The 25,153-nt window shown below is 51.0% G+C and overlaps 7 protein-coding genes across 14 annotated transcripts in view; 3 read left to right on the forward strand and 4 right to left on the reverse strand.

The window, feature by feature from the left end:
• H257_03383 (hypothetical protein) overlaps window positions 1-405 on the reverse strand; it is a gene marked incomplete at both ends in the record, with an annotated part of 1,830 nt that extends 1,425 nt beyond the window's left edge. Inside the window, one exon of the mRNA XM_009827414.1 lies at window positions 104-405. Coding sequence (XP_009825716.1) covers window positions 104-405 — 302 coding nt within the window. The remainder of the gene's footprint in view (window positions 1-103) is intronic.
• Window positions 406-2,003: 1,598 nt separating this feature from the next.
• Window positions 2,004-3,726, reverse strand: H257_03384 (hypothetical protein). The gene is made up of 2 exons (XM_009827415.1): window positions 3,680-3,726; window positions 2,004-3,611 (listed from the first exon to the last, which is right to left on the reverse strand). The coding sequence occupies exon 2, from the start codon at window positions 3,550-3,552 to the stop codon at window positions 2,074-2,076; it is 1,479 nt and encodes a 492-aa protein (XP_009825717.1). The 5' UTR covers window positions 3,553-3,611; window positions 3,680-3,726; the 3' UTR covers window positions 2,004-2,073.
• A 570-nt stretch (window positions 3,727-4,296) lies between these two features.
• H257_03385 (hypothetical protein) lies at window positions 4,297-12,649 on the forward strand (the record flags this gene model as incomplete). Of its 4 annotated transcripts, XM_009827417.1 has the most annotated exons (13): window positions 4,297-4,309; window positions 4,355-4,416; window positions 4,463-4,528; window positions 4,581-5,021; window positions 5,072-5,155; window positions 5,232-5,333; window positions 5,400-5,514; window positions 6,521-6,771; window positions 6,932-7,012; window positions 7,773-12,061; window positions 12,120-12,283; window positions 12,341-12,411; window positions 12,507-12,649. In XM_009827417.1, 13 exons carry the CDS (start codon window positions 4,297-4,299, stop codon window positions 12,534-12,536), a joined length of 5,769 nt encoding a protein of 1,922 aa, XP_009825719.1. In that variant the 3' UTR covers window positions 12,537-12,649. The 4 variants fall into 4 exon arrangements, with proteins under 4 accessions (XP_009825719.1, XP_009825718.1, XP_009825721.1 ...); XM_009827416.1 differs by having other exon boundaries at window positions 12,120-12,411; XM_009827419.1 differs by lacking the exons at window positions 4,297-4,309; window positions 4,355-4,416; window positions 4,463-4,528; window positions 4,581-5,021; window positions 5,072-5,155 and having other exon boundaries at window positions 5,173-5,333.
• Window positions 12,389-14,138, reverse strand: H257_03386. Of its 2 annotated transcripts, XM_009827420.1 has the most exons (7): window positions 13,997-14,138; window positions 13,795-13,949; window positions 13,585-13,749; window positions 13,354-13,538; window positions 13,141-13,272; window positions 12,835-13,077; window positions 12,389-12,776 (listed from the first exon to the last, which is right to left on the reverse strand). In XM_009827420.1, the coding sequence occupies exons 1-7, from the start codon at window positions 14,115-14,117 to the stop codon at window positions 12,605-12,607; spliced, it is 1,173 nt and encodes a 390-aa protein (XP_009825722.1). In that variant the 5' UTR covers window positions 14,118-14,138; the 3' UTR covers window positions 12,389-12,604. The 2 variants fall into 2 exon arrangements, with proteins under 2 accessions (XP_009825722.1, XP_009825723.1); XM_009827421.1 differs by having other exon boundaries at window positions 13,585-13,949.
• Window positions 14,139-14,215: 77 nt separating this feature from the next.
• Window positions 14,216-14,784, forward strand: H257_03387 (hypothetical protein). The gene has a single exon (XM_009827422.1). It carries the CDS (start codon window positions 14,222-14,224, stop codon window positions 14,738-14,740), a length of 519 nt encoding a protein of 172 aa, XP_009825724.1. The 5' UTR covers window positions 14,216-14,221; the 3' UTR covers window positions 14,741-14,784.
• A 264-nt stretch (window positions 14,785-15,048) lies between these two features.
• On the reverse strand, window positions 15,049-20,000 carry H257_03388 (hypothetical protein). Of its 4 annotated transcripts, XM_009827423.1 has the most exons (12): window positions 19,034-20,000; window positions 18,250-18,961; window positions 18,026-18,187; window positions 17,773-17,979; window positions 17,601-17,714; window positions 17,319-17,531; window positions 16,980-17,245; window positions 16,714-16,855; window positions 16,471-16,585; window positions 16,299-16,405; window positions 16,029-16,225; window positions 15,049-15,927 (listed from the first exon to the last, which is right to left on the reverse strand). In XM_009827423.1, the coding sequence occupies exons 1-12, from the start codon at window positions 19,984-19,986 to the stop codon at window positions 15,075-15,077; spliced, it is 4,041 nt and encodes a 1,346-aa protein (XP_009825725.1). In that variant the 5' UTR covers window positions 19,987-20,000; the 3' UTR covers window positions 15,049-15,074. The 4 variants fall into 4 exon arrangements, with proteins under 4 accessions (XP_009825725.1, XP_009825726.1, XP_009825728.1 ...); XM_009827424.1 differs by having other exon boundaries at window positions 15,049-16,225; XM_009827426.1 differs by having other exon boundaries at window positions 16,299-16,585.
• Window positions 20,001-20,278: 278 nt separating this feature from the next.
• On the forward strand, window positions 20,279-23,010 carry H257_03389 (hypothetical protein). Its single transcript, XM_009827427.1, has 11 exons — window positions 20,279-20,658; window positions 20,709-20,966; window positions 21,013-21,160; window positions 21,206-21,473; window positions 21,536-21,593; window positions 21,749-21,868; window positions 21,933-21,990; window positions 22,055-22,175; window positions 22,245-22,320; window positions 22,370-22,504; window positions 22,557-23,010. The coding sequence occupies exons 1-11, from the start codon at window positions 20,284-20,286 to the stop codon at window positions 22,974-22,976; spliced, it is 2,037 nt and encodes a 678-aa protein (XP_009825729.1). The 5' UTR covers window positions 20,279-20,283; the 3' UTR covers window positions 22,977-23,010.
• The last annotated feature ends 2,143 nt before the right edge of the window (window positions 23,011-25,153 follow it).

Here is a 25,153-nt window from a genome sequence, read left to right on the forward strand (position 1 = left end):
GCTAAGGCTGGGCCACTCGCGCAAGGACGTGTATCCGTTCTTGGTGCAGCGGGCCGGACGAGACAACCCCACGCCCCGCGGGTCAAAGCCCAAGACGTCGTACTGTCCCCCGAGGTAGGTGGCCAGGCCCGCCGAAGCCATGGCAGTTCCATGGTGGCCAGGCCCGCCGGGGTTGACCAAGATTGTGCCCAAGCTCTGGGTTCCGTTCTCGACTCGATATCGGCGAACGGCAATGTCAATCGTTTCGTTGACCGACGGATGCAAGTGGTTCAGGGGGACTCGCAGGGATCCGCACTCGAGGCGAGGGTCTTCAGAGAACGCGCACGGCTGCCATTGAAAAAGTTCTTGCTGGGCCCCCACAACGTAGACATAGGCAAGTGAAATGGTGCCAGTGATGCGAACCATGGTGACAATTTGAAAATGGAGACTGGGCCGCACTCGTAGAAAGGCCTCTCTTTACCCCGCAGTGACAGGAGATGATAGTCGACCCCCAAATATGTCACCAATGCAGGTGCGTCCCACTATGCAGGACGATGCTAGAGTGTCTCGACGCTCTATACCCTCAACATGGAGAACGAGACCTACAGTACTTCGTGATTGCTGAAAGGATCTGTCGTGCATGAATTTAATGTTTTGAGTAAGTTCGTTGCAGTGAATGTCTAAGTCGTCTATGAATCAAGTACACCAAGTGGTAACCACCGACGATATTCCCCCCATTGGTTGGTCGAGCCCCTTGTGATGACAAACTTGTCACCTTTTACAGTGCTAAAGTATCGGTAGTGAATTCGATCCTGTACAAGCAGAAGTTGAAATACGTCTACAAGGTCTTTTACTAGTATTACTACGTACTGTAATAAGTTAACGAGGTACAGTAGAGCAGTATCCCTGTAAGCTTACTGCATGTACGTTGTGCTACTGGTAGTACATGTACTACAGTACTTCGAAGTAGATGCGTACCTAGACTACGTAGTACTGTACTTTATAAGTACCACACAGTACAGTTTTTAATACTTAGTACTGTAGTACAGACTAAGTTTTCCAGTGCTACTATTAATAGAGAGTACTACCATACAGCGTTGTTAACAGTCATTATACTATTATATATAATATATTCACGTGGACAGTTTTAGGAAATGGGTTTTGTTGACGTCAACAGGGAGACTTCAATCACGCTCACCATGAGTGGCCTCCTTGTTTGCATGATTGTCAAGAACTACAAACCTACATACTGTATACCTCTCGCTTCAGTACTGTACAGTACTATTAGTTCCTACTTCGAAGTACTTCGAAGTAGTATTTTACACCACTGAACTACTGGTACAGTGTAGGTACAAACATTCACGAGCCAACGCCATTCATTGGCTACAAATATCACGAAGTCGTGCTAAGGGTTACAGTAAGTTGACTCCACTTATCCCTGGGAATAGGCATAATTGTGGTCATTTGAGATAGGGACGGGGTGTCGGGATTTCCTGGTTACAGGGTTACGGGTTAAAAAGGTGGATTTTGCAATAATTGTAACTGTATGTACGAATTGTATGAATGTATGTACCTACACTGTAGTGCTGAGGGTAAAATAAGTGACAGTGAAATCTGATCAAATCCGGTACAGTACTACCGACCACCAACTACTACCGGTACCATAGGACTACAGTACAGTGTAGGATGTCCCTAACCAGTGTACAGGTCCAAATGAGAAATCCAAGGTAAGTTACTGAGTTACCTTCAACATAAACTAGCGGAACCATCAGCTCAATCACGAAATCCTAGTACTACTAGTACGTACTAGTAGTATTATGGAAAACTACAATAGTACTGTAGTATGTCATATTTCCATACCCAACCACAACATGCACAGTAAAGTACTGTGTAGGTCTCGTTCTCCATGTTGAGGGTATAGAGCGTCGAGACACTCTAGCATCGTCCTGCATAGTGGGACGCACCTGCATTGGTGACATATTTGGGGGTCGACTATCATCTCCTGTCACTGCGGGGTAAAGAGAGGCCTTTCTACGAGTGCGGCCCAGTCTCCATTTTCAAATTGTCACCATGGTTCGCATCACTGGCACCATTTCACTTGCCTATGTCTACGTTGTGGGGGCCCAGCAAGAACTTTTTCAATGGCAGCCGTGCGCGTTCTCTGAAGACCCTCGCCTCGAGTGCGGATCCCTGCGAGTCCCCCTGAACCACTTGCATCCGTCGGTCAACGAAACGATTGACATTGCCGTTCGCCGATATCGAGTCGAGAACGGAACCCAGAGCTTGGGCACAATCTTGGTCAACCCCGGCGGGCCTGGCCACCATGGAACTGCCATGGCTTCGGCGGGCCTGGCCACCTACCTCGGGGGACAGTACGACGTCTTGGGCTTTGACCCGCGGGGCGTGGGGTTGTCTCGTCCGGCCCGCTGCACCAAGAACGGATACACGTCCTTGCGCGAGTGGCCCAGCCTTAGCAACCTCCCTTTCGACTCGCCCACGGCCGAGAAATCGTTGGCACGATATGGAGCCAGTCTCGAGGCTATCGTGCGTCGGTGCGAAAAGTACGACGGCCAGTACCTCAAGTACTTGTCCACGTCGTTCGTGGCGCGGGACATGGACCTGATTCGGGCCGCGTTGAACGAATCCGTGGTCAACTACTATGGCGTGTCGTACGGCTCGACACTGGGGGCCACATACGCCAACATGTACCCCAACCGCGTGGGTCGATTCGTCATTGATTCGGTGCTGGACCCGACTCTGTACACGGGGCCCCCGTCGAACTTGCTGGCCAAATCCACCGTCGATGCGGACGAGACGTTTGACGGGTTTGCCGACGCGTGCGAAAAGGCGGGGCCGTTGAAGTGTCCTCTCGCGTACGCCGCGCAAGTCGGCAAGCGCGTTCGTGCGTTCTTGGACGGAATGGTGGAATCCCCCCTCCTCGTGCCCGCGGGGGACGACTTCTCCGTCCTCACCGCGGCCGACGTTCGGGCCAACATCTTGAACACTCTGTACCGACCGGGACAGTGGCTGGGCCTGGCGCATCGACTGCACAGTTTGATGGAAGGCACGTACGAGGCGTCCCCTGTGGACGAGGTGTGTCCGCTCACGGACTCGTCGTACCTTGGCATGGGCATGGAGTTTTCCATTTACATTGGCAACGACGGCGACTCGGAGAGAGCGCAGGATTGGCACGGCGCCCTTCGAGAGGCGAAGCGCAAGAGCCCGCTGTTCGGGATGCAGTTTGCTTCGTACGCCCTCCCTGCTCGGTACTGGAAGGTTCGTCCCGTCGAGCGGTACTCTGGTCCGTGGAACACCATGCTGCGCCAGCCCATCTTGATCCTGCAAAACAAACTCGACCCCGTGACCCCCCTGCGAAGCGCGCGAGCTCTGGCCAAGACCATGGGCACCAACGCCGTCTTGGTCACGCGCGACGGGTTCGGCCACGAAACGAGCAGCACCCCCAGCAAGTGCATCCAAAACACCCTCACGGCGTTCTTCAGCAACGGCACGTACCCCAAGCACAACTCCAACTGCAAAGTGGACATGGGCCCGTTTGATGGCGCCGGCCCCCATGCTGCACGACGAGCCTTGGCAGACAAGATGGAGGCCGCGAGGCAGGAAGTGACCAAGATCTTGACCCAAGCCCGACAACCCATGTTATAGTCAAGGTTAGACTTTAACGTTTTGACACGTAGTGTACCTAATTGCTACTGTGCATCAGGATTATCGTCTTTAAGGTCATCGGCGTGAAAGTCAAAGTGCGCTAGTACTACTATTAGTAGTATACCGGTATGTATTGTGAGTTTCACGCCGATTCACGTCGGAATTTTTATGGTAACGTAAACGGTCAATTACAGTATTGCCCTCACCTCGACTCCTTAGCTTTTTGGCCATACTAGTACTAGTATCTCGTAACGAAATGAAAATCGGAAAAAACGTTGTTAGGGGAACGAATGCTCTCAAATTAACTCGTTACTTCGAAGTATTATACAGTACCCTGCGTAGTAGTACTATTAAAGCAACATATACTAACGTTCGGTAGTATTGCAGTGATTACCGTACTAAAGATACATGCCCTGCATAGACTTGGAGCATCCAAGGATGCATCATAACCCTTTGACGAACGAACCTGCCTTGGACCTCATGCTGAAATTTCTTGCCCTCGTTGGACACCACCCCATGGACACGACACGAAAAAACATTTCGTGGTGAATTTCTATTTATTTTTGACGATTTCTGGGCCAGAATGTTGGTCGTGTATTATCCGGATACGGATACCGACCCTAATGATATCGAATGCTCAAGACCAAATCCGTCATGCTGGCACCAGGTTGAGAAACTAGCCGCCTTTTCTGGATCTGACGTCATGCATTAGGCTGGGAGCAAGTACAAGATGCACAAGGGCGTGTATTCTACGTCAACCACGATACCAAGGAGGTACGACCAAACCCTATTGGACATGACTGACCCATTCTTCTTCTAGACGTCGTGGACACCGCCGTCGTCGCTTCCGCTGCCCCCTGGATGGGAAGAGCTACGCGATGCCCAGGTACAGTATATAGATCCATACAATGTCGTCATACTTACATGCGTTTCTTTAGGGACGTGTGTACTTTGTGGACCATGCCACGCGCACGACAACATGGATTGACCCGCGCGAATCTCAACTCCACCAAATGGCCAACGAGTTGGATCGATATGCCAATCAATCCTCTCGAGACTCCACGACTCTCTCTTCTGTGGAACCTACGGTGGAGTATGCACCTACGTCGCCGGTGGACTTCTCCCAACCATCTATTGCCGCGGCGGCAGTCCATCGTGGCAGCATGCCGTCGCTGTCATCGCCTGTCCAACCCCCCATCCTCCGTTCGTCGTCCTCTGGGTCGTCCACCCTCCACCTCTCCATCTCCACACCCCTTGTCCGTACGTCGTCCTTTGGCGGCACCGCCCTCTCGTCGTACTTTCCGCCCGTGGTGGTTCCCGACGGTGCCCGACAAGACTGCACGCAATGCCGGTTAAAATTTGGCGTCCTCCGCCGTCGAGTATGGCGTTTCTTCATCAGGCGAAGAAGCAACTGATGTATATGTTGTAGCACCATTGTCGGCTCTGTGGTGGCCTCTATTGTGCGGAATGCGCCGACTTCAAGGTATCCATCCCAACCCTCGAAGGTCGAGCTGTACGTACTACTAGTCCCCCATTCGCCTTACTGTTTTGATCACTATTTGCATCATCTCTCGGTGATATACCACTAGACGGTATGCCGTCGATGCCACCGGAATGCACTGGCAAACGACTTTTACTCGATTGGGAGCTTGGTCACGTTGCTGATAAAGCAACCAGGCAGTGTGCCCCAAGTACGTTTTTTCTAAAAAACCTTCCAAGCTACTTGGCAACAACAATCCTGACCCTTTGTTTCATAGAAAGTGGAAAAATTGCGCGCATTGGCCATCGCGTTGAGCGCTGGGCGCAAGGAATCGGATGCTTCGATGGGCCCAGAACCGTTGGCGCAACTCAACGACCTCGCCAGCGTTGGAGGTATTCCATCTTGTTATTGTCTTTCTTTTACCCAAAATTTGGCTGACTTTTGTGCTGATTCTTTGCCAAATCTATCGATTCTTTGTACTGAATCATTTCGTATGTAAAAAGGGGATTGGTATCACACTAATTGAAGTCACACACTAATTAAACGTTGGTGATGGTTTCCTGCAATCTGATTGGCTCAATTGTTCTGTCGATGATTCTTGTGTCATACATTTGGTTGTGTCGATTCATTCACCATGTCGCTCCAGTTTAGAATATATACACATTAACAATATATTGTGCTTTCGAGTGAAATTTCGTGGTTTCTCGTTGGAATTTAAATCGATTTGATTGGCTACCTCCGATTAGCTCAAAATTATTAGCCAATCAAAACCTTCTCAATTAAATTCAACCAATCAGATCGATTGTGGATCGGTTTGGTCGATTCGATTCGATTGCACCCCCTCCTCAAATTTGTACTATCAAATCGACAATATAGACTGTCTTCTTTATAGGTACATGTGTTGGTCGTCCTTAACTACTGTGGCATTTTCGAATCTCGTTCATCCTGTTTAATCTTGTGCAGTCTTCTATTTCTATTTACTTTACAAACATTCCTATATTGTGGATTCGGTACAGATCTTGTCGAATCGAATGTATCTCGTCGCCGAATAATCGAATCACGAATCATCGATGCTATTATACAATTTTCGAGTGGATGATTTCATTGGCTCTTACAGAAAGACCAAGTATAATCAGCCAATCAGAACTGTTAGCGTGATTCAATATTGATTATTCCAAACCACGCGAATTTCGGAAATATATTTATATCAAATTCACATATATCATCTGGTTATGCTGTTAATCAAACCGGAGGGTCTGGGACGAATCCAACGGTTCCATAAAAGTCTCGACAGAACGTGATTTTTGATTGGCTTAGTCCTGGATCTGAAGATATTCGAGATATTATTCTGCTGCGGGCTCGAATAATCATATTTTTTGACAATATATATATATGTAGGCATCAGCGTGCTGTGCGATCTGCTCCATCCCACCGACCCACAAGACGTCCAGATCCATGTGCTCATGGTGCTAGCCAACAGCCTCGCCCTGTACAACGCCGTCAGCAAATCGCATGCCGCCGACTCGTTCACGCAGTCGGGGGCATGCCAGCCGTTGATTCAGTGCTTGTCGAGCGGGGTGGAGGACTTGGAGCTCCAGTCTATTCGCACCATGTTTCACTTGTGTAAGGCCAAGGGCACCACTGGTCAGGTACTTACAGTGTGTACCAAGCATGTCCATAGAGTATCGTTTCAGAGTGTTGTATTGTACTTTTTCAAAGACATGTACTGGTAGTAGTGCACTTTGCCCTTGTGCTTGATTGTGGCTGTCTTATCGATACAATTATTGGGTATATATTTATATATGATAGGACGCCCTACGTCGAGTCGGAGCAACGGTCCAGCTGTGCGAGCTCTTGAGTGCGTCGTCTGATGCGTCCGTGCCAGTCAAGGTAACCACCCATATTGACCGATTTAACAAAAAGCGAGTGTCTACATCAATATATATATATATATGTCGCATTTTTGTATATATATATACCATTTCCCGTTCAACTGGATATAAATGAACACGTTCGAAACATGACAATTTTCAAAGCAACATGAATTCTTTAACACATACTTTATTTCATATATATTCATTCTGGTGTATGAATTGGATAAAGATGGAGGAAGAGGAGGGTAGACATGATGATTGAATCACTATATTGTATACTGTAAGGTAGTATAATTCATCACCTTATGGTCAGTATACTATAGTGGAAGTAAGTTTAACGTTTCGTTTTAAAGTGAACATTTTTAAAGTTGAGATGTGAAACCGCACTTGTGTAATATCTGTGCATTTCACATTGACTGGAAATTCATTCAACTTGAACGGGAATTGGTGTAGATATACTTTTCCTATCCTGTGGTAATGGTTCCAAAGGAAGGAACTCCTACTAAATTGCGTATATATATATATATAGTCCATGACACACGTTGTGGATATTGATCATCAGTGTTTTTTCATTCTTTTTATTCTTTTAAATATATATTATATATTGATTAAATTATAATGATCTTAAGAGGATTTTCAACCTTCTAGATCATGTCCTCGTCGGCTATATATATATATATATACATGCTCTGTATGGAATGCAAAAGATGAAGCCTTGTGGTTGTCGTGATATCCTGTGTTAGATCTCAATGTATACTTGTGTACGTTTGGTGTAGATGGACGCGACCAAGTGTTTACACGTGTACATGGTCAACAACCCCGCGTGTCGAGATGAAGTGGTGGGGCACAACGGCCTGACGATCTTGGTTCAAACGCTGCTGCTTTTGACGGCTACGAGCCCCGACGCCGACGTGGACGTGGTAGTGGAGACGCTGCTGCTGTGTCTCGAGTCCGAGTTCGTCCAGCAGTACCCGATTGAACGGGCGTTCGTCGCGCCTTTGTTTGGTGCGCTTCAGCCGCATTTTGTGTCCGAGCCGGCCACATTGACGTTGACGACGGCACTGGTGGCGGCCGACCACGCGCGGTACGCGGCCGTGTGCGCGACCCTGGCGGGGGTCATGGACGCGTTGGTTTTGTGTTTGGACGAGGCCGAGGTCGTCTCCGCCGCCGCCCTCAAAGTCCTGCGCACCATGTGCCCCGTAGGCGCGTGCCAGCCGTCCGTTGCTCGAGGAATCGCGTCCGCAAATGGCCTCGTGCGTGTCTTGCAATGGCTGGCCAAAATCACGAGCGTCATGCCCGTTCAAAGCCAAGACGAAAACGACGAGATATCGTTCCAAGAGGATCTGCTGACAATCTTGAACGCGTTTTGCTCACAGGTGGAATATGTGGGGGACGTTGTGGGTTACCAGGGGGTGCCCATCTTGTTGGCGTTGTTCACGTACCAACCCCGCGTGCTGGAACTCTCGGCGCGGGCGATCGCGCAATTAGCCAAAGCGTCGCCAGCAGTGCTGAACGAGCTCATTCCGTTTGGGGCGAGCCAGGGCTTTGAACAGATTCTGGGAAACCCCAGGGCGTCCGTGGGGACCAAAGAGTCGGCGCTCGTGTTTTACACGCTCATGGGGGAGCGTTCGTCCGACATTATCCTGTCCGCGGCAGGTGCCGTCGCCCTCTTTGGCCTCGTGGATGACCGGGCGTTGCACAAGCTTGCGCTGGGGGCGATCGGCAGCCTCACGGGGGGGGGGTACAATCATCGGTCCACCCACCGGTTGGAGTTGCAGCACCAGGTCGTGGCGTCGCTGTACGGCGCGGTGCTGCATCCGCTGCTTGTGGGTGGCACCCCCGATCTCGACGTGTTGACTTTGGCGCTCCAGGTGGTGCGTAACACGTCGCACATTTCGTCGGCGGTGGACTTGGGGGTTGTCGAGGCGGTCGTGGCCTGCCTCCCCCGCGAGGTTCCAGGGTTGGCATGGGACGTGCTTGTCCAATGCTTGCAATGCGCAGCGGCGACCGCGTGGACCCACGTCGGCACCCTCCAAGCTGTGTACCGCCATATCTTGACGGTTCTAATCGATCAACCCGACTCGAATGTGATCCAGAGTTTGCTCCGCTGTTTGGAGATTGCACTGGCCCATCCTGGCTGGAAAACCATCTTTGTAGCGTGGGTCCTCTCTCAGCAGCAAATGTTTATCGACTTTTGCGAAGCACTGGGCGAGCGCCTGGACCGAGCGTACGTGGCGCCGCGCCCGGGGGTGGAGGTGGGGACACTTCTGGCGGTCGTGTCGGCGCTGTGCCGAGTCCGCCGCCTTGTACCGCTGCTCTTGCAGGCCGACTTACACGTGAGTGTCCTGAACGGCCTGAAGTCACCGGACGACGACGTGGTTGACGTTGTGCTGGCGTGTATGCAAGCGTTTCTGCCGCACGTTCCGTTTCAAACAGCCGCGTTAGCGCCCAACTCGGTCGTCGTCGATCGCCTCGTGCACTTGTACAGTCTAGACAACGTCCAAGCTGCCCACTTGCTAAGCACGTTGTCGCAGAACCACGACCAGTTTCCAGTGTCCACGGCGTTTGTGACAACGTTGCTGCACCAACTCGAGAGTTCGACCGCCGCGACCCGATCGTTGTCGGAACACATTCTGAGCCACGTCACAGACGAACTCTTGTACGCTCAGCACCCCGTGTGGACATATATTGTCGACACGCGCAACCTGCGCATAGTCAACCACATCCTCCTCCACATAACCAGCCACAACCACGTGCTAATCGCGACCATCGGATGTGGTCAGGTGATTGTCGACCCCACATCTCACGAAGCCAGCACCTTTCAGGAGGCGTTGCTGCAGTTGCTCGTCCAATCCACCCACGTCAAGGTCCGCGGCATGGCTGTCGAGGCGCTGGCGACGTTGGTCGTGCCCGCCAACCCTCCTCTTCCCTACAATGAGAATGAAGATGTGGTTGCGGACACCATTAGTAGTAGCAGCTCCTTCTTTACGTGTCCATTCGCCCGAGCCATCCTCAGCACGCTGCCGTCGCACCCGTTAGCAGTAGCCACGTTGATCCGGTTCGCGTTGGAAACCAAGCACTGGGACCTCGAGCCGTTCTGGCAACAAGTGGCGACGTACCGCATGCGAGCCAAGTTTGTCGAGGCAATGCGCGACAACGTCCACGAATCCAGCGTGGTGGCGCTCTCGGCGTTCTTGGCCTCGTCCAAACTGCTCAAAACGCGCGAAGTCAACTCGCTCGTGTCGGTGGCGTCTGGAATTGCCCAACGAATCAACGCCCAGCCCGACGACGACAGCTCGACCAGTAGTACTACTACAGTGTGGCTAACCCTAATGCTGCACATGAGTGGCGTGTCGCGGCTCGCGCACGCGATGATCGACGGCGGCGCCGTCGAGTGCATGATGGAACGCCTGGGGCAGTACGAGTCGTGCCAGACAGTGTTGATCCACTTGCTGCGCTACAAATCTGCGACAGAGCGCCTGCTCAATGGCCACGGGGTCGCCCGCCTGCTGTCGCTCGTCGATTCCAACCAATCGAACCGCCACGTGTTGCTTGAGCTTCTCGGGATTGTCTCCACCATCGCACACCACCAAAAGGCGTTCCGCGTCGCAATGCTTGGATCCCTCAAACTGTGGGCGTCGCTGCTCCACCAATCGATTTCCTCGTCGTATGACGTTGCCCTGGCTACGCTGGTCGTCCAAGTGCTGGCGTCGTTGTGTGAACTCTACGAAATCCGAGTCCAAGTGGTCGTGGTGCCAGACATTTACATGGATTTAATCACGTGGCTACACCATGTGGCCACGTCCTCGGACACTGCCCACGACTTGATTCTCAATGCATTGACGTTGATTCACTATCGCGTCGTTGCAACAACAACATCGAGCAGCCCCGCCAGTATGTCCAATGGCCACGACGACCAAGACCAGCATGTCGTGTTGGATCTCGTGCTCGGCCTAGCGGTACTCGAACGCCAAACGTACTTGTCCGTGTACTTGAAAGCCCTGGAAACGATGCATGCTCTATGGAGCTCGTCCACTACTCTCTTCCACGACGATCCCCGATGGCGCCTCATCTTCGAGCACTTGTCGGCCCTATTCTTGGCCGGTTTCCCCACCGGCGCGCCGCCAGACGTCCAGACGGCGTTGCTCCCGTTTGCGACCGACTTGGGGCTCCATCGGACGTCGATCGTCCCCAACCAACTGCTCCAGTGGCTCGTACTATCGTCGTTTGACGCCAACCACCCGCTGGTGTTTCCGCTCTTGGTGCAACTCGTGTGCACGTCGCCTTCGTTTGTCTTGTTTTTGAGAACCCACACCCACTTCATGACCAGCCTTCGCGTCCTAAACCATCCACTCGCCCGACGTATTTACGTGCTACTGGGCCAGGACGTGTGTGTCGCCTTGTCGGACCATGCCAAGGCTGTGGATGGGTGTTCACTCGGGCACGGCGACGCCGACGACGAGGATGAAGAGGACGAAGGCGCGCCGGACACGTCGGTCGGGTTTGTCGATCAGGACGGAGCTGCGTCGTCCCCCGAATCGCACGAAGACCCCTCCGCTGCCAACCATCACGATAACGACAATGACGACCAAGCGCTTTGGAACAACCTCCCCCCCAACACCACCACGACGGGGGCCCCACAACCAACGACCGCCGCCCCGACGTCGGTTGGTTCTGCGCCCTTTGCCACGTTTGAAAACCACGACCAAGTGCTCAACAGCCGTCGCTCGTCGTCGGCTTCGACACCGTACGATGCGACCGGCGGGTATAGTAGTAGTACACACCCTTCGTCGCCGGCAGCCGCACCTCCGTCTGTGGCCGAGGACTCTGTCACGTGTCGGCATTGCTCGGGCGTCGTGACTGTCCCGCCGGGGGTGCTGGCGTACTTGGACACTGTGCCGTGCCCGCATTGCCACCTCCCGCTGGGCAGCACGTCCTCGTCGTCGTCGGCGGCGGCGTCCGACACCAAGACGGTGTCGTGTACCCAGTGCTCTCGACCTCTGCATTTGCCCGACGGGTTGGATCTGCCTGAAGTCATGTGTCCCTACTGCAACGCCATCAACAAGTACGACATGATGAATTGTTTCGAATTTGAATCGTACTTTATTACTGTGACGATACAGACTCAATCGCCACAGCTCGCCGCCCCCGCCCCCAACATCCGGATCTTCCCGCCCCAAGACCATGAAGTGCGGGTACTGCTCCCACACGTTCCTCGCACAGTCCAACCAGCCGACGATCCAGTGCCCCAAATGCACCAACGTCTCGCGCGTCGAAGGCTTTGACTGTACTACTACTATTACCTTTCTCCATGTTATCTCCTTAATCTCATGGCTGGTTGTAGCTATGATCAAGGTCAACTGTGCAAGCTGTGGCACGCTCTTGGCGCTGCCCGCCGGCGTCAAATCGTACAAGGTAATAAACACATGATGATGTGGCTACTAAGTACTCTCATTTTGCGACTGGACATCGGGTCTAATCCGTGATATTGTGTGGATTGGCTTGTGTAGTGTATGAAGTGCGCGCACGTTCAAAAGTAGAAAACACGATCTTTTGCCACCACCAGAACGTGAAACACACAACTTATACAGTGTGTCGTACACTATTTTTAAGTCGAATCCATTAAACTAAGCAAGTCGTCGGTATCGCCTCCCTTCTTGTCTTGGGGCTTGTCGTCTTCGAATTCGTCCAGCAGGGCTTTGGTGGTCTTGCGGTCACTCAATGCGTCGATCGTGATCGTCTGCACTTGCCCTTCGTCGTCGCCGTCGTCCTTGCTATCCCTATCCAATCCCAAAACGATGTCACATACGCTTGAGTTTGTTTCCATACAAGGCGTACTCGTCGTCAGGATCGTCGGCGAACAAGTTGATTTTCCAAGGCTTGGCATCCGTGGCAGAGCTGTCCTTGGCCCCGAGCAGGTCCGCCAGCAGGTTGAGGCCATCCGCCGCCGTGGCTTTCCATTGCTTGGGGGGCGATGGTTGCTTGTCGTCACCCCCTTTGGACCCCTTCTTGGCCTCGGCAGCCATCTCTTCCCCCGTCTTGGGGGCGGACTTGGGCCCTGGCTTTGCATTGGGCACATACCTGCCAACAAACAGCACTTGTTCAATGAGTTGCATCCTAAAAACGAGATCGCCGGGATCGTACAAGTTTCCTCCAAATGGACACAAGCTCGGATCTCGCGACAAGATGGGCTTGTCATCGAACGGAACCACCCCCCGGGCGTTGTCCATTGCAATCGAGTCTTCGCTTTCAATGTCCCCGGAAGCATTGTAGTAGCTGCGCAGAATACATACATCGTCACAGGTTAAGTCTACCAATTTCTGTAGCAACATGGAAGTTGAAGGAGGAGGCACCGACCGGACGGTGCCAGGGATGTCGCCGCCCGTGGCCACGGGTCCGTCGGCGCGGAGGACAAAGCTGCCGTCGCCGTTTTGGATTTCGGATTGCAGGAACAGCGACACTTTGATGCGCACGTCTTGGAAGAACCGGCACAAGTTTTGCTTGAGCAGGAGAAAGTTGCCATGGCTCATGGTGCCGTAGACCTACCCGACGACATCAATTCTAGATGGAAAAAGATGTCAAAGTTACGTTGGCCGTGAGGACGATGGCTTCTTCGATGAGCGACGTTGCTTCGTCCGTGGTTACGATCTCCTTGATGGAGCGAAGGTGGTTCATGGTTACTTGCACCAGTTGGTCCGCAGATGAGCACGCCAAGATGTTGTACTTGAACCCCATGCGCATCAAACCGTACAGCTAGGCAGAACAACAGTATGTGGCAATATCAACAGATCAGCCGACCTTGTCCATGCTGGACTGGTTGAGACGCATGATCGAAGAGTGCGCCAGGCGATCGAAGATCTGACGTGTGGACACGTTCGAGTACATGTGGTGCGGCCGGAAGAGCTCCGAAATGAACTTGGTGTTGTACATGGTCTTGACCACATCCACAAGGACTACCACCATGATGTCAGCACATCGTTGGAGCTACCCGGTGACGTACCCTTGACACTCTTGTCCCCTGAGATGTTTTGCGCCTTGAGGCGCTGGTCAAGCACGTACAGCATCTCCCCACCCATGTTGATGAGCAACATGGGCATCGTGAGCATCGCACCAGACGTCATCTTGCTTAGATCCAACTAAAGCCAACAAGTGTGGCCGTCGAAGATTTGTAACCGTTTGTCCGGATACAAACCGGATATCGCTGTCATTTTGAATTGGTGTCGTCATGCATCGGGTTTGTCAAGTCGGTCGTGCTGCTCGATGCTTCAGCAGCAAGAAAGCCATGACGTACCATCTTGTGGGCCGCGGGGAGGGTGTCAAGTGCTCCATGGAGCGAGGCGACGGTATGACCATCTCTACCGACATCCCAAAAGCCATGGGAGGTACAAACACCGCTCCGCAGCCGGTGGAGCTGTTCTTGGCGTCGCTGTGTGGTTGCGAACTAGCCACTGCGCAGTTCGTGGCCAGGCATATGAAGCCTCGCATATCAATCGACAAGATTGAGTTTCATGTTGAAGCCAGTCGGGACAAACAAGGAGCGCTGCACCTGCCGCTCGGCGACGATTCGGGAGCACCGGTGGCGCGACTCGATCGGATATGGGGCCAAGCACTCGTGTACACGTCGGCCAGCCAGGATGAAGTTGACAAACTGGCAGCTGAAGTCAAGACGCGATGTCCTATTGCAAACATGGCCGTTCTCTCTGGATGTATCCTGGACATCCAATGGCTTCGGCACTCGAGTTAAGTTGGTTGTTAATCTAAAACCAACTAGTTCCAAACCATTTCGATCGACCTCCTTGTCCACATGCTTATGGCTGTCCAATTCGCAATAGCACTTGACTGCAATACTGCACATACTACGTACTAATATAGTATATACTAACTTACGTACTAGTAGTATATACTGGTATTCCCCTGCAAAGTGTACCGTCTTGTAACGTAATGTAACCAGATGAAGTGCGGTGGCATGCCCATTTCTCGGTACTGACATCGCATTTGAATTCCCAGACGTGCTGGATGCTGAAAAGACACTGGGTTGTACCAGCATAAAACCAATATCAGAGTCGAATTACATATTATTATGTAGCGCCACGACAGATCACATTAGGTTGCTGCAATAGCTTTTCGACGTGGGCTAGCCGCTCCTGAACTACATAGCCTACACGACCCACTTCCATGCGAATGTGCCGAGTGTTGAGTCCTGCTGCATGTTGTGTGACATCGCAAGCTTGACACATGGAGGCTTTGCACTCGACGCACTTGACAGTACACGGAGCGCAACCATCACAAAACCTGCAACTGCCATCGTCTTGTGTACTTGCGCGGCTCTCAAGGACTCGGATGCGGGCCAGCGCTGCGTCTCGAGAAGCCTGCATGGCGGCCAATTCGATTTGAAGCGCCTGAATCGTCAGAGACTGTTTCTCGTAGGTCGATGGAACGTTCTCCTTGGAAGAACTTGTGGTAGCAGGTATGGCCGTGGTGCCATCTACGAAGCTAGTTCGAGTTGACAAACTCTCTGGGGGCAGCGCGAAGAGGACTTGGTCGTCTGGAGCAATATCAAACTGTCCCGAATCCTTGGTGTCGACAGTAGGTTGTTCCATACATTCCATCGTTTCGACTTCGAATGAACCATGTTTGTCCGCATTATTGGATGCTTCTCCCACAGCCGTGACCTCGGCACTCCGCGTGGGCGGTGGCGATATCAAGTGCGTCTTGGCTAGTTTGGCGTAATATGCGTCGACCCACGGCGGCGAGTCGGGAATGCCTAACGCCATGGCAGCCTTGATGCCCAAGACAAGATGTTCCACACCGAGGAGCACCCACAGCTTGGCCGTCGACGTGGCGGCGTCGGCTGCAAAGAACGACGTCGGCAAGTACGCATGGATGTCCGTGGTCAGGTACAGCAACGCGCAGTTGACCGTCACCGCAGCACTACCCCACAACGATAACATGATACGTACTAGTACACACACAAACAACGAAGTCTTCTTGCAATGTCCTCGGGTTCGAAGCGGGGACATAATCCGACGTACAAGCTCATAAACTCCAGTATGCTCTGAAACACGGGAATTTCCGCGCCTCCATCGAACGACGGGCGTCGGTGCGCCTCCAAACTGCACTGGACGTCCAAGTGCATTTCCAACGTGTTGGTTAACACGACAAAGAACGGCGCGCCCGGAAAAACGGTGAGAAACATCGTCACGTAGCCAAATCGAATCATGGCGTCGATCTATAGACAACAACGATCAAGTAACCATGAAATAATACCCTTGGAAAGATACAGTAGTGTAGAGATGAGGTACCTGTTTGTCCAAGACATGCGGAGGCGCCACCATCATCTGCTGCATACGGATGCCCACAGGAACAGGCACTGCGTCTTCATTTGTGGAGCAAATCGGAACTTGCGTAGCTACACATACTTGTGGGAAGAGTGGTGATTTTAATACCATGTAGAGAATTGTGCTGTCTTCTCACGAGTAGTTGAAGGATCACTGGTGACAAAGAGCTCGAGTATTCGAAAGCCATGCTGTCGCCACCGATACCGCACTAGCAAGAGGGGTACCAAGTTGGACATCAAGATCGTCGACGCCTAACATGTGTATGACAACTGTTTCAGTAATTCACCCCAAAAACTACACTAGCCATATTTTTACTAGATAATGCACTAAATGTACACACTAATAAGATATACTAGTAGTATACATTCGACTGACTTACTTGGCGAAAAAAGAGAATTGTCATTAAGTCATAGCGCAACCGGTCGAATTCACGATCGACAAACGCCGTCCAGAACAGCGACATGAACGCGTTGATAAACTTGAACCAAAACAGCTTGAGTGCCAGCATCGATTCAAAGTCACTAGAATATGGCGTATATATCAATACACATCGAAAGAAAAACAAATAGTAATATATATTTTGATCTATTCAAGGTTCACTATTCCCCCTGACCAGACCAAATAATATTTGGTACAGATACGCACCTGACGGTGCGATGGTTTTCCCAATGTGTGAGGCCATGCGCCACCTTGGAGTACACTTTATCGAGCAAGATGATAGCCACTGCATTCAATGCCGAGATCACTGGCATGAACGCGGCGGTATCATCGGACGAAGTGGCGGCATTTCGAGCGCGCAGGTCCTTCATGCCGATGAATGACAGCACCGCCAGCGCGACCATCGCCATCAGCAGCGGCATGCCCACGTAGATGCGAAGCGTGCGCACCGACATGGGGAATTCCACGATCCGCTGGGTTTGGTTAGTAAATTATTTACATGTCAGTGCTTAAGATTCATGATTGTTTCAGATCCAGAACACGAACCTCGTTTGTGGCGGTGTCAACGACAAAATCTCCGTGGAACTCGGCGCTCACAAGCCCCCCTGCGCTCCCGCCGTCGGGGGCGGGAAGCCCCCAGTTGCACAACATTTCAGCACGCTTTCGCTTCCACCGCTCGACCAAAAACGTGATCCACACGAGTACGAGCATGACTAAAGGGGGCACTGCAGACGGCAACGCCTGGATGGCCCACAGTATCTAGCCAGAATTTCCATATTGCACCGACACCGTTGTGGGTTGTTTGCACAATAGTAAGTATATATATACCTCGACAATTAAGCACGGAACTGCCACGACAAGCAAATACGACGTGTAGAACTGAATCCATGCAATGTACAAGGCATGTTTGTCTCCAAAATACAATCGAAGGGGCCACAGCATCTACAACAAGAAATAACTGGTAAATACTGGTTGGTGTATTAAACCTGGTCTTTCTTACGTCGTAAGTGTGGGTAGGGGTCTCGAATAAATACTGGCGAAGCCCGTGCCACGGCTGAACCTTCCAGCGACCGCCATGCCCGAGGACCCAGTGGGCTGCGATGGCGTTGTGGCCCACGACGTCGTGCAGGGGAAAGAGGTCGAAGATCGTTCCACGTTGCAAATGGCGCTTCAAGTTGACGTTGTCTCGGATCAAGTTGAACACGACCTACATCCCCAAACGTCAAAGTGCACTTTTGATGCACAATGTTTACCAATTGCCGCTGAAGTGACCGAAATGGCTCAAATTCGTGCTTGTCCGACGCGTGAAACACGTGCATTTGGCTGGACCCGCGGCGCCGGTGCATGAGCTGCATGTGTTCGGCTTTTTGGGCCAACACAACGTCCGTCGCTCCCACCGCCAAGTAGTCAAACCACTACGTGACATCAATATCCACAAACGTCGTCGCATATTTAGAACAATTGGGATCAGTCGTACGACAGGGTCACGCCACCACCGAAGTTGCTGGGTCGACCCGACCGATGCTGCCAACAGCGACGGCGCGCGGGAGCTCTCTTCTTCGAGCACATCCTGGAGGGTCTTGCGGAAGAGCCTGTATTTTCGTCGAAACACCAGCACATACTCGTGGGGAAACAACGCCGTCGTGGCCAAGTTGAGCGCAGTGCGCACGGCGTCGTTGGCCATGTCGCTCAGCGTGGAGCCTTCGATGTTCTGGACATGGAGTTCGGTTTGGACGGTGGCTGGCGGCAAGATGGACAGGAGCGACGTCGCGACGTCGGCGCGATTGTACAGGCCCGCCAGGTACAAGGGGGTTTCGAGGCGGTGGTTAAGCCACCCCGCGAGCGCCGTGAATGGAATGTCCTTAGCCGAGATGCCGCGTAGTACCGGGTGGACTTTGCTCGGTAAAGTACTTGATGGAGTTTTGGCTAGACTGACTGACGAAGTGTACAATGCAATCACTCGCGTCAGGAGAGTATGTACCATGGTAGTATGTCCCATGATGCATGCCAAGTGCAGAGCCGACTGGGACTTGCAGTCTTCATACTGGATGGGATACAGCGGCGCCAGTCGACTTGTCGTCGTCGAGGCAGTAGTCGTTGTGTCGTTTTGAAACGTCAAGTTCAGCAGTACGATGGCCTCATCCAGCATGTTGAGCCCGGCACACCAGTACAGCAAGTGCTGGCCATACCTGGAGCAAGGGGCAACGTTAAGTCTTCAAACGAATATACAAGGAACGATGGGTGGGTTTATCAGAACATACCGCACAATGTCCGCTTCAGTAAATGGGACAGGTCGTTTGCGGCGGGGCTTCGTTTTCGAGCTGGACACTTCGACGCATTTGGCAAGACGCTGGGCGTACTGGTACGGATGATGGGCTTGGGCGACGTAATCTCGAACAAACTCTTTTACGACCAAAACGTGGTCCAAGTGAAGGCGCCAGTCGCGGTAATCGATCTCAAAGCCATCGAAAGTAGTCGCCTCGTTGGCTAAAGACTGCTTCCACGCTGCCATCTCATCGCGCAGCTGAAGCCCCATGCGACCAGCGACGTCCACAGGATATAACCCTTCCGAGCACACCAACGGCACGGCAAACTGGACGGCGGACACGACGTTGTTGTGCTCGTCACAGCACAGTTGGGGGTTGAGCAGCAACGCCGTGAGGTCGTGATGGCCGTTGAACGCACTCCAGTGGAGAGGCGTCCAGTTGTTGGCGGTTTTACTTGTATTACACTGGCACCCACTTCGCAATAGCTCAGCGGCTATTTCGACGCTGTCTCGAACGTGCTTCATTTCCGTGCCACAGCCAAAGCAACTGATGCATTGGATGGGGGCGTTGCCATAGTAATCCAAGTACATGATTCCATTGGCGAGGTCCTTGGCTTGGACTACTACCTCACGCGGTAGCTGAAGGAGTGCGGAGGGCACGTGTGCGTCTTCCTTGCGTTTCATGACTACCTTAACGTTGGGCCCACAGGGAACAAGCAAGTCTTCGGCATCTTCTCGACTTCGCCCAGGGAAAAACACTTGGCACTCGCGGCCTAGAAGGAGGCGCACGACACTCAGTTGACCACCGATGCACGCCGCATGCAGCGCACTCCGTCCTGCTTGGTCCACCTGTTGTAGCATTGCGGGGGCTTTTGTCGGTCCTGCCTCCAAGAGGATTTCAACCACACGTTCTTCGTTGCCATTCTCGCACGCTTCCAGGAGATCCATGCATGTGCGGAATCTGTATTGCCCTTGTCGGTTACAGCGGTTTCACGTGGAAAGTGCACAGTGCAGTACGCTAACACAACCCGACTTCGTCCTAACGTTATGGGTTTATTGTTTGCAAAGCTGACCTGATAGCAGGAGGAATGTGCGTAAATGCAATTGATACTCTAGCCAACCTAGCAAATGTTAGCACTTTTTGTTCCGCGATGAAATATATTGGTAGGGCTACACCGTTTCACTCAGGGCCACTCTGCTGAAGTTGAAATGAAACTGTAGCATGCTACAATTCGACTCACTCATATGCCCAACACCAATCGTGACGATGCACAGGGTCCGGTTGACGGGAGCTTGAAGTCCTTAGTCAAGCACAATTTCCACGTGGCAGAAGCCACAGGACAACTCAACCTCGCCCACATGCACTTGGAGCAGTTACCGCAGTCCGTGCAGTTTCTCCCCCGACTCGTGGAGTTGGATTTGAGCTACAACAGTCTGAATCGATTCCCCGGGCAGTGGGTGGCCGATCATTTCAAACATCTACGCGTGTTGGCAGTCGAGCACAACGACCTGTACTGCCTCGACGACATTCTCGCGCTCTCCACGTTACCGAAACTAGAGTCCCTCAACGTCAATTACAACCCCATACCGCTCTTGTCGAATCGAATATACTTTTTGGAGGCAAGGGTGCTGCTTTCTCTTGGCTTGGATCCTAACTAGGACTAATGTAGGCACTCTTCAAAGCTAAACCTGCACGGGGGGCCAGAAGCAGCGCCGTCAAGGCGACGATATGTCGAGTACAAGTACCAAGACACGAAGGGTTTCCAATGTTGCTACGGCTGAATGGGATAGACATTTCGCTTGACGATATTGCAACGGTGGAGCGAGAGCTGGGGCGGAAGCTGCGGTATGAGGTCGACACCATCGAGGGGACAAGTAAATCCAGATCAAGTGGCCACAAGAGCAATCGCAAGACTGTCCAAGAAATGGTTGGCTGCAATGCAACGCACGATTTGTTATGACTAGTTGATGTAGCACTGCAAGCAATCTCAGTCCGCCACGTTTCCAGAACCGACCAAAGTACCGCAGCTTCGGTATACGATCGACGGCAACGCAGTTCCAGAGCCACTACAGATCGAGTCTGACGATGACAACACGGGCGACGATGGCTTTTCAAAAGAAGGTACTCGATCAATCACGAAGCTGGCGTTCTTAACTCGTTGCTTAGATATGGAGGCGCTGCGACGGGAACTGCGGTTAGGATTGGTCATACACGACTGTGGGGGGGGTCATGTTGTTGAATCGTCGAGACAAGACGTGGCAGCATGTGGGGACGCCACGTGGAACTCGACAATTCAGTCGTTCGATGGCCTCGCCAACGACCAGCGTTGCTTGGTGCGTGAGAAAAGCAAACAATCCGCCGACGCCTCCTTGAAGGACAACCCATTCAACGCGAACGTCGTTCTAGACAATATGATCCAAGCCGAGCGGTCAAGGTACTAGGTCCCTTTGTTCCGATAAGTACATGACATGAACCACATCACCGGTGCATAAATAGACGGCTAACCCAGCGAGCTGTGGAGGTCCTCACTCAGTCCACACCAACTTCTGCCGAGGTTACCATATTGTCTCTTCATGTGAATGCTGTACTTCGAAGTATTTTTGAAATTCTCAATTTTTTTACATCATAAAATATGTTTATATATATTCTTCATGGATAAATTATTTTTATATTGATATGTTATTACAATCTACTCACATGCAATGATAGCTCGAGGATTCTGTAATGGCAACCTCATTGAACCGTCGTGGCGGCTGCGACGCCGGGGAGCGTTTGGTGGACAAGCTCAACGCCCAACACACTCGAGAGATTGTAGAACGGAACTATAAAGTGTGTTCCATTGCTAGTTTGAGTTTTGCTTGTATTTAAGTTGACTGAGCATGGTATCGTGTAGCTCACGGAAGCATTTTGCAAGCAGCAATTCCAAGTGGGCTCGACGACGTTGGCTCCAGGTAACATGTGACTACATGATGATAAATATTATGGATGACTGTACGTACGGTGTTGGTGGTGTAGATATTCGAGACGTGATTGAGTCCGAGCACAAGCTCCTAAAAGCTACAAACAGCAAACTCATGTCAAAGCTCGGTTCAAAGTCCGAGCCATCGTTGGTCGACACGATTGATTTGGGGCTGAGGTTCGTACATCTATAGTACGGACCCAAACCCTTGTTGCATGCTGACGTTATTAAACTGGCTGGCCCTAGTCGTGTACGGAACGACAATGCCGTCGAAAGTGTGGTCAAGTCGCTCAATCCCAAGCATGAAAAGCGGTTGATTCAAGTACGAGTGTTTTGCCGTGAACGTTTCGTCCGAACGTAAATTCGTTTAGGCATTGATCGACTCGGACCAACAAGTAGTGGAGGAGGAAGTGCGTCGACAGAAAATTCAAGAACACAAACAACGCATGGAGGTTATTGCGGCGAGTGAGCGCCGCCCGACGTCGTCCAGAAGGCCAGCTCGAAAGGTTCGTTGTCACAAGAATCACAATGAATCCAGTCGGTTTAATCGCATGGTAGGTGTCGGCATGGCAAAAGCGAAATGTCCACGCTCTTCACGAACGCAACAAACCTAGCCCTTCAAAGGTGAATGTGACGAGGATGAATGCAATCGACGGGGGCAGAGAAGGGGGAAAGGGGGGTCGGCGCCGCGTGCTGCCGTACGAAACCATCGAGCGAGTGGAGCTCGCCCGGCTGGACACGCTGCCACGTGTGACGACCAAGGAGTTGCTCGTCCGATGCGCAGAAATTCGCAAGCAATCCAGGGACAGCTTGAAAGACTTGGCGCGGGCTAAACACGAGTTTGTCGAGGCCGAGATTCAGTGGGAATCGACTCGGAGGGACCCGATTGAGTTGCTGCGTCGAAAAGTCAAGGCCAGTGCGTGCGAAGGAAACGAAGTCATGATCGGCAACCAAGAGTTCATTTACTCTGCGTTTTAATCGTCGTGAATAGATAAAGGTATTATATTGTGAATTTCCTTCGAATTTCCCAATGCTGCTCTGATTACTGAACCTCGCCGCGACATTTGATTGGCTACCATATAGTCCTAGTAATCCTCAGAATGGGCATGGAAAATAGAAAGAATATTTTAGCCAATTAGAGACAAGTGAGTTCATAATATCCAATCAAATGTCGTGGCGAGATTCTGTCGAGATAAAGTACAGTGTAGTGCGAGATTCATTCGATTACGTAGGCGGGTCCGGAAATTTGTACCGAATCTACTAGTAAGTTAGGTATAATATGCACTTCTGTAGTTTGTTGCGTCAAGCTGAAAACGCATTTGATTTAAACTTTAACGTTATTCGGACTAATGGGTACAGTAACTTCGTCACGTTAGTTCACAGTCAACCTTACTGTACGGTACCGTATGTTAGCTGTGGGGATTGAAAGGCCATGGTTGGTTGGTTTGCATGCTCAACCCGCAACAAGTCGTCCCAGAATTCTGTCGTGGGATTGCGACCTTTTCGCTTACAGTTAAGGACAGGCCTGGATGCCACAAAATATGGCATAAAATAGTTAGCCGTTTTTCGAAGAAAAGTTGCCATCTGGATGCCACCAAAGTTCAAAACTTTATGCCACAGTTTTCTTGAGATTTGGGTGTTTTATGGAGGTCTTGCATTTCAATCGGAAACCGAATAGTTTTTCCTCAATTCAACTGGCGTACAGACAACTTTGTAGATACTTTTGTCTCTTTTTGTTCATGGGATATGGTGCACGTCATCTATAAACTACCAACTTTTCACAAAATTTTCTGACTTCTATTTCATACTACCTAGTATTCATTACTCAAAATTGCAGCAAATTGAGACGTAGAATCGACAGATCTCAATGTGGTGAAGAAATTCTACGTCTCAGATTCAAATTTGGTGATGAATTGGTCCAGAAATAGATATTTAACCTAGCGGTATTTTACATGGGCGCTTGGATATTTGGCCATAGGGGGGTGGCCGCTGAGATGTATCTTGATTTTTTGTATATCGCTCTTATCCGTATATAATATCCGGAGGCGTTGGGATCGGTATTTAACGTATTTTGTTTTTGGGTTTAACTACATTAATTGTACGTTAAATAATAAAACCTCCACTGGCCAGTTGGAAGTTTTTAGATGAACAGGTATATGACTTTGGGAAATTTTTGCAGACTTGCCAAAATGGGTTAACTTTATGGGGTGGCATCCAGACCAGCCCTAGTAAAAGATGAAGACGTACAGTACATTCATTTGATGACAAACTTCGTAAACCACTGAAATAAGTAAAGTACGACAGCATCAACACTTGTCACGTGCATTCCGTTATTAGAGAGTTTTCGGAAGCACTTTTTGAGAAAAGGTTCACAGTCAGGTTGGCTGGCTGATGCCACCCAGTCACCATTATCCGAACATATTATCCGTATTATCCTATCTTCAAACCTGAGACACTTTTGAGATAACAAGCCTCCTATACGTATATCTCCAGAGATTCGGAAAGTTCGATTTCCAATTTATAGAGGTCTATAATTTATTACAGTAAATTGGGCTACCAGTATCTATCTCAAAAGTGGTGTTCCGAAAACTCTCTATTCACTCGAGAGGTGTACAGTATGGCTCACCCAAACCTCGACATACTGTAACGATACAAGTGTACTACTACAGTATACGTATACGCCTTGCATTCCTTGGCCTCAGGTATCATTCTATGCGCTCAACATAGACAGGAAATGCTGTTTCATTGCGCAGTAAGTTACGCATTGAGTTACAGTTGGATTGACTTGTGACATCATCTTTCAGTGACGGGCGAAATATTCAGTACAGTAACTACAGTGCAACTGCTGCTTACGTAATCGGTTCACTTATTCTTTATATTAACTTCGATGTTCATTATTCCATGGTACTGGTATGGTGCACGTCATCTATAAACTACCAACTTTTCACAAAATTTTCTGACTTCTATTTCATACTACCTAGTATTCATTACTCAAAATTGCAGCAAATTGAGACGTAGAATCGACAGATCTCAATGTGGTGAAGAAATTCTACGTCTCAGATTCAAATTTGGTGATGAATTGGTCCAGAAATAGATATTTAACCTAGCGGTATTTTACATGGGCGCTTGGATATTTGGCCATAGGGGTGGCCGCT

The sequence above is a fragment of the Aphanomyces astaci genome (genome assembly GCF_000520075.1).
Source record: "Aphanomyces astaci strain APO3 unplaced genomic scaffold supercont1.6, whole genome shotgun sequence".
Classification (NCBI taxonomy): domain Eukaryota; phylum Oomycota; class Saprolegniomycetes; order Saprolegniales; family Verrucalvaceae; genus Aphanomyces; species Aphanomyces astaci.

Coding starts and splice junctions, on each gene's coding strand:
- H257_03389 (XM_009827427.1), top strand. CDS start 20,284: ATGCCCAACACCAATCGTGACGATGCACAGGGTCCGGTTGACGGGAGC. Junction 21,594..21,748: donor CCACACCAACTTCTGCCGAG/GTTACCATATTG, acceptor ATGCAATGATAG/CTCGAGGATTCTGTAATGGC. Junction 22,176..22,244: donor ACGATTGATTTGGGGCTGAG/GTTCGTACATCT, acceptor GGCTGGCCCTAG/TCGTGTACGGAACGACAATG.
- H257_03384 (XM_009827415.1), bottom strand. CDS start 3,552: ATGGGGGCCGGCGCCATCAAACGGGCCCATGTCCACTTTGCAGTTGGA.
- H257_03386 (XM_009827420.1), bottom strand. CDS start 14,117: ATGACGTCTGGTGCGATGCTCACGATGCCCATGTTGCTCATCAACATG. Junction 13,950..13,996: donor AGGGGACAAGAGTGTCAAGG/GTACGTCACCGG, acceptor TCATGGTGGTAG/TCCTTGTGGATGTGGTCAAG. Junction 12,777..12,834: donor GCCGACGATCCTGACGACGA/GTACGCCTTGTA, acceptor GGGATTGGATAG/GGATAGCAAGGACGACGGCG.
- H257_03387 (XM_009827422.1), top strand. CDS start 14,222: ATGCATCGGGTTTGTCAAGTCGGTCGTGCTGCTCGATGCTTCAGCAGC.
- H257_03388 (XM_009827423.1), bottom strand. CDS start 19,986: ATGGATCTCCTGGAAGCGTGCGAGAATGGCAACGAAGAACGTGTGGTT. Junction 17,246..17,318: donor TTGACACCGCCACAAACGAG/GTTCGTGTTCTG, acceptor AACCAAACCCAG/CGGATCGTGGAATTCCCCAT. Junction 16,226..16,298: donor CGCATGTCTTGGACAAACAG/GTACCTCATCTC, acceptor TGTTGTCTATAG/ATCGACGCCATGATTCGATT.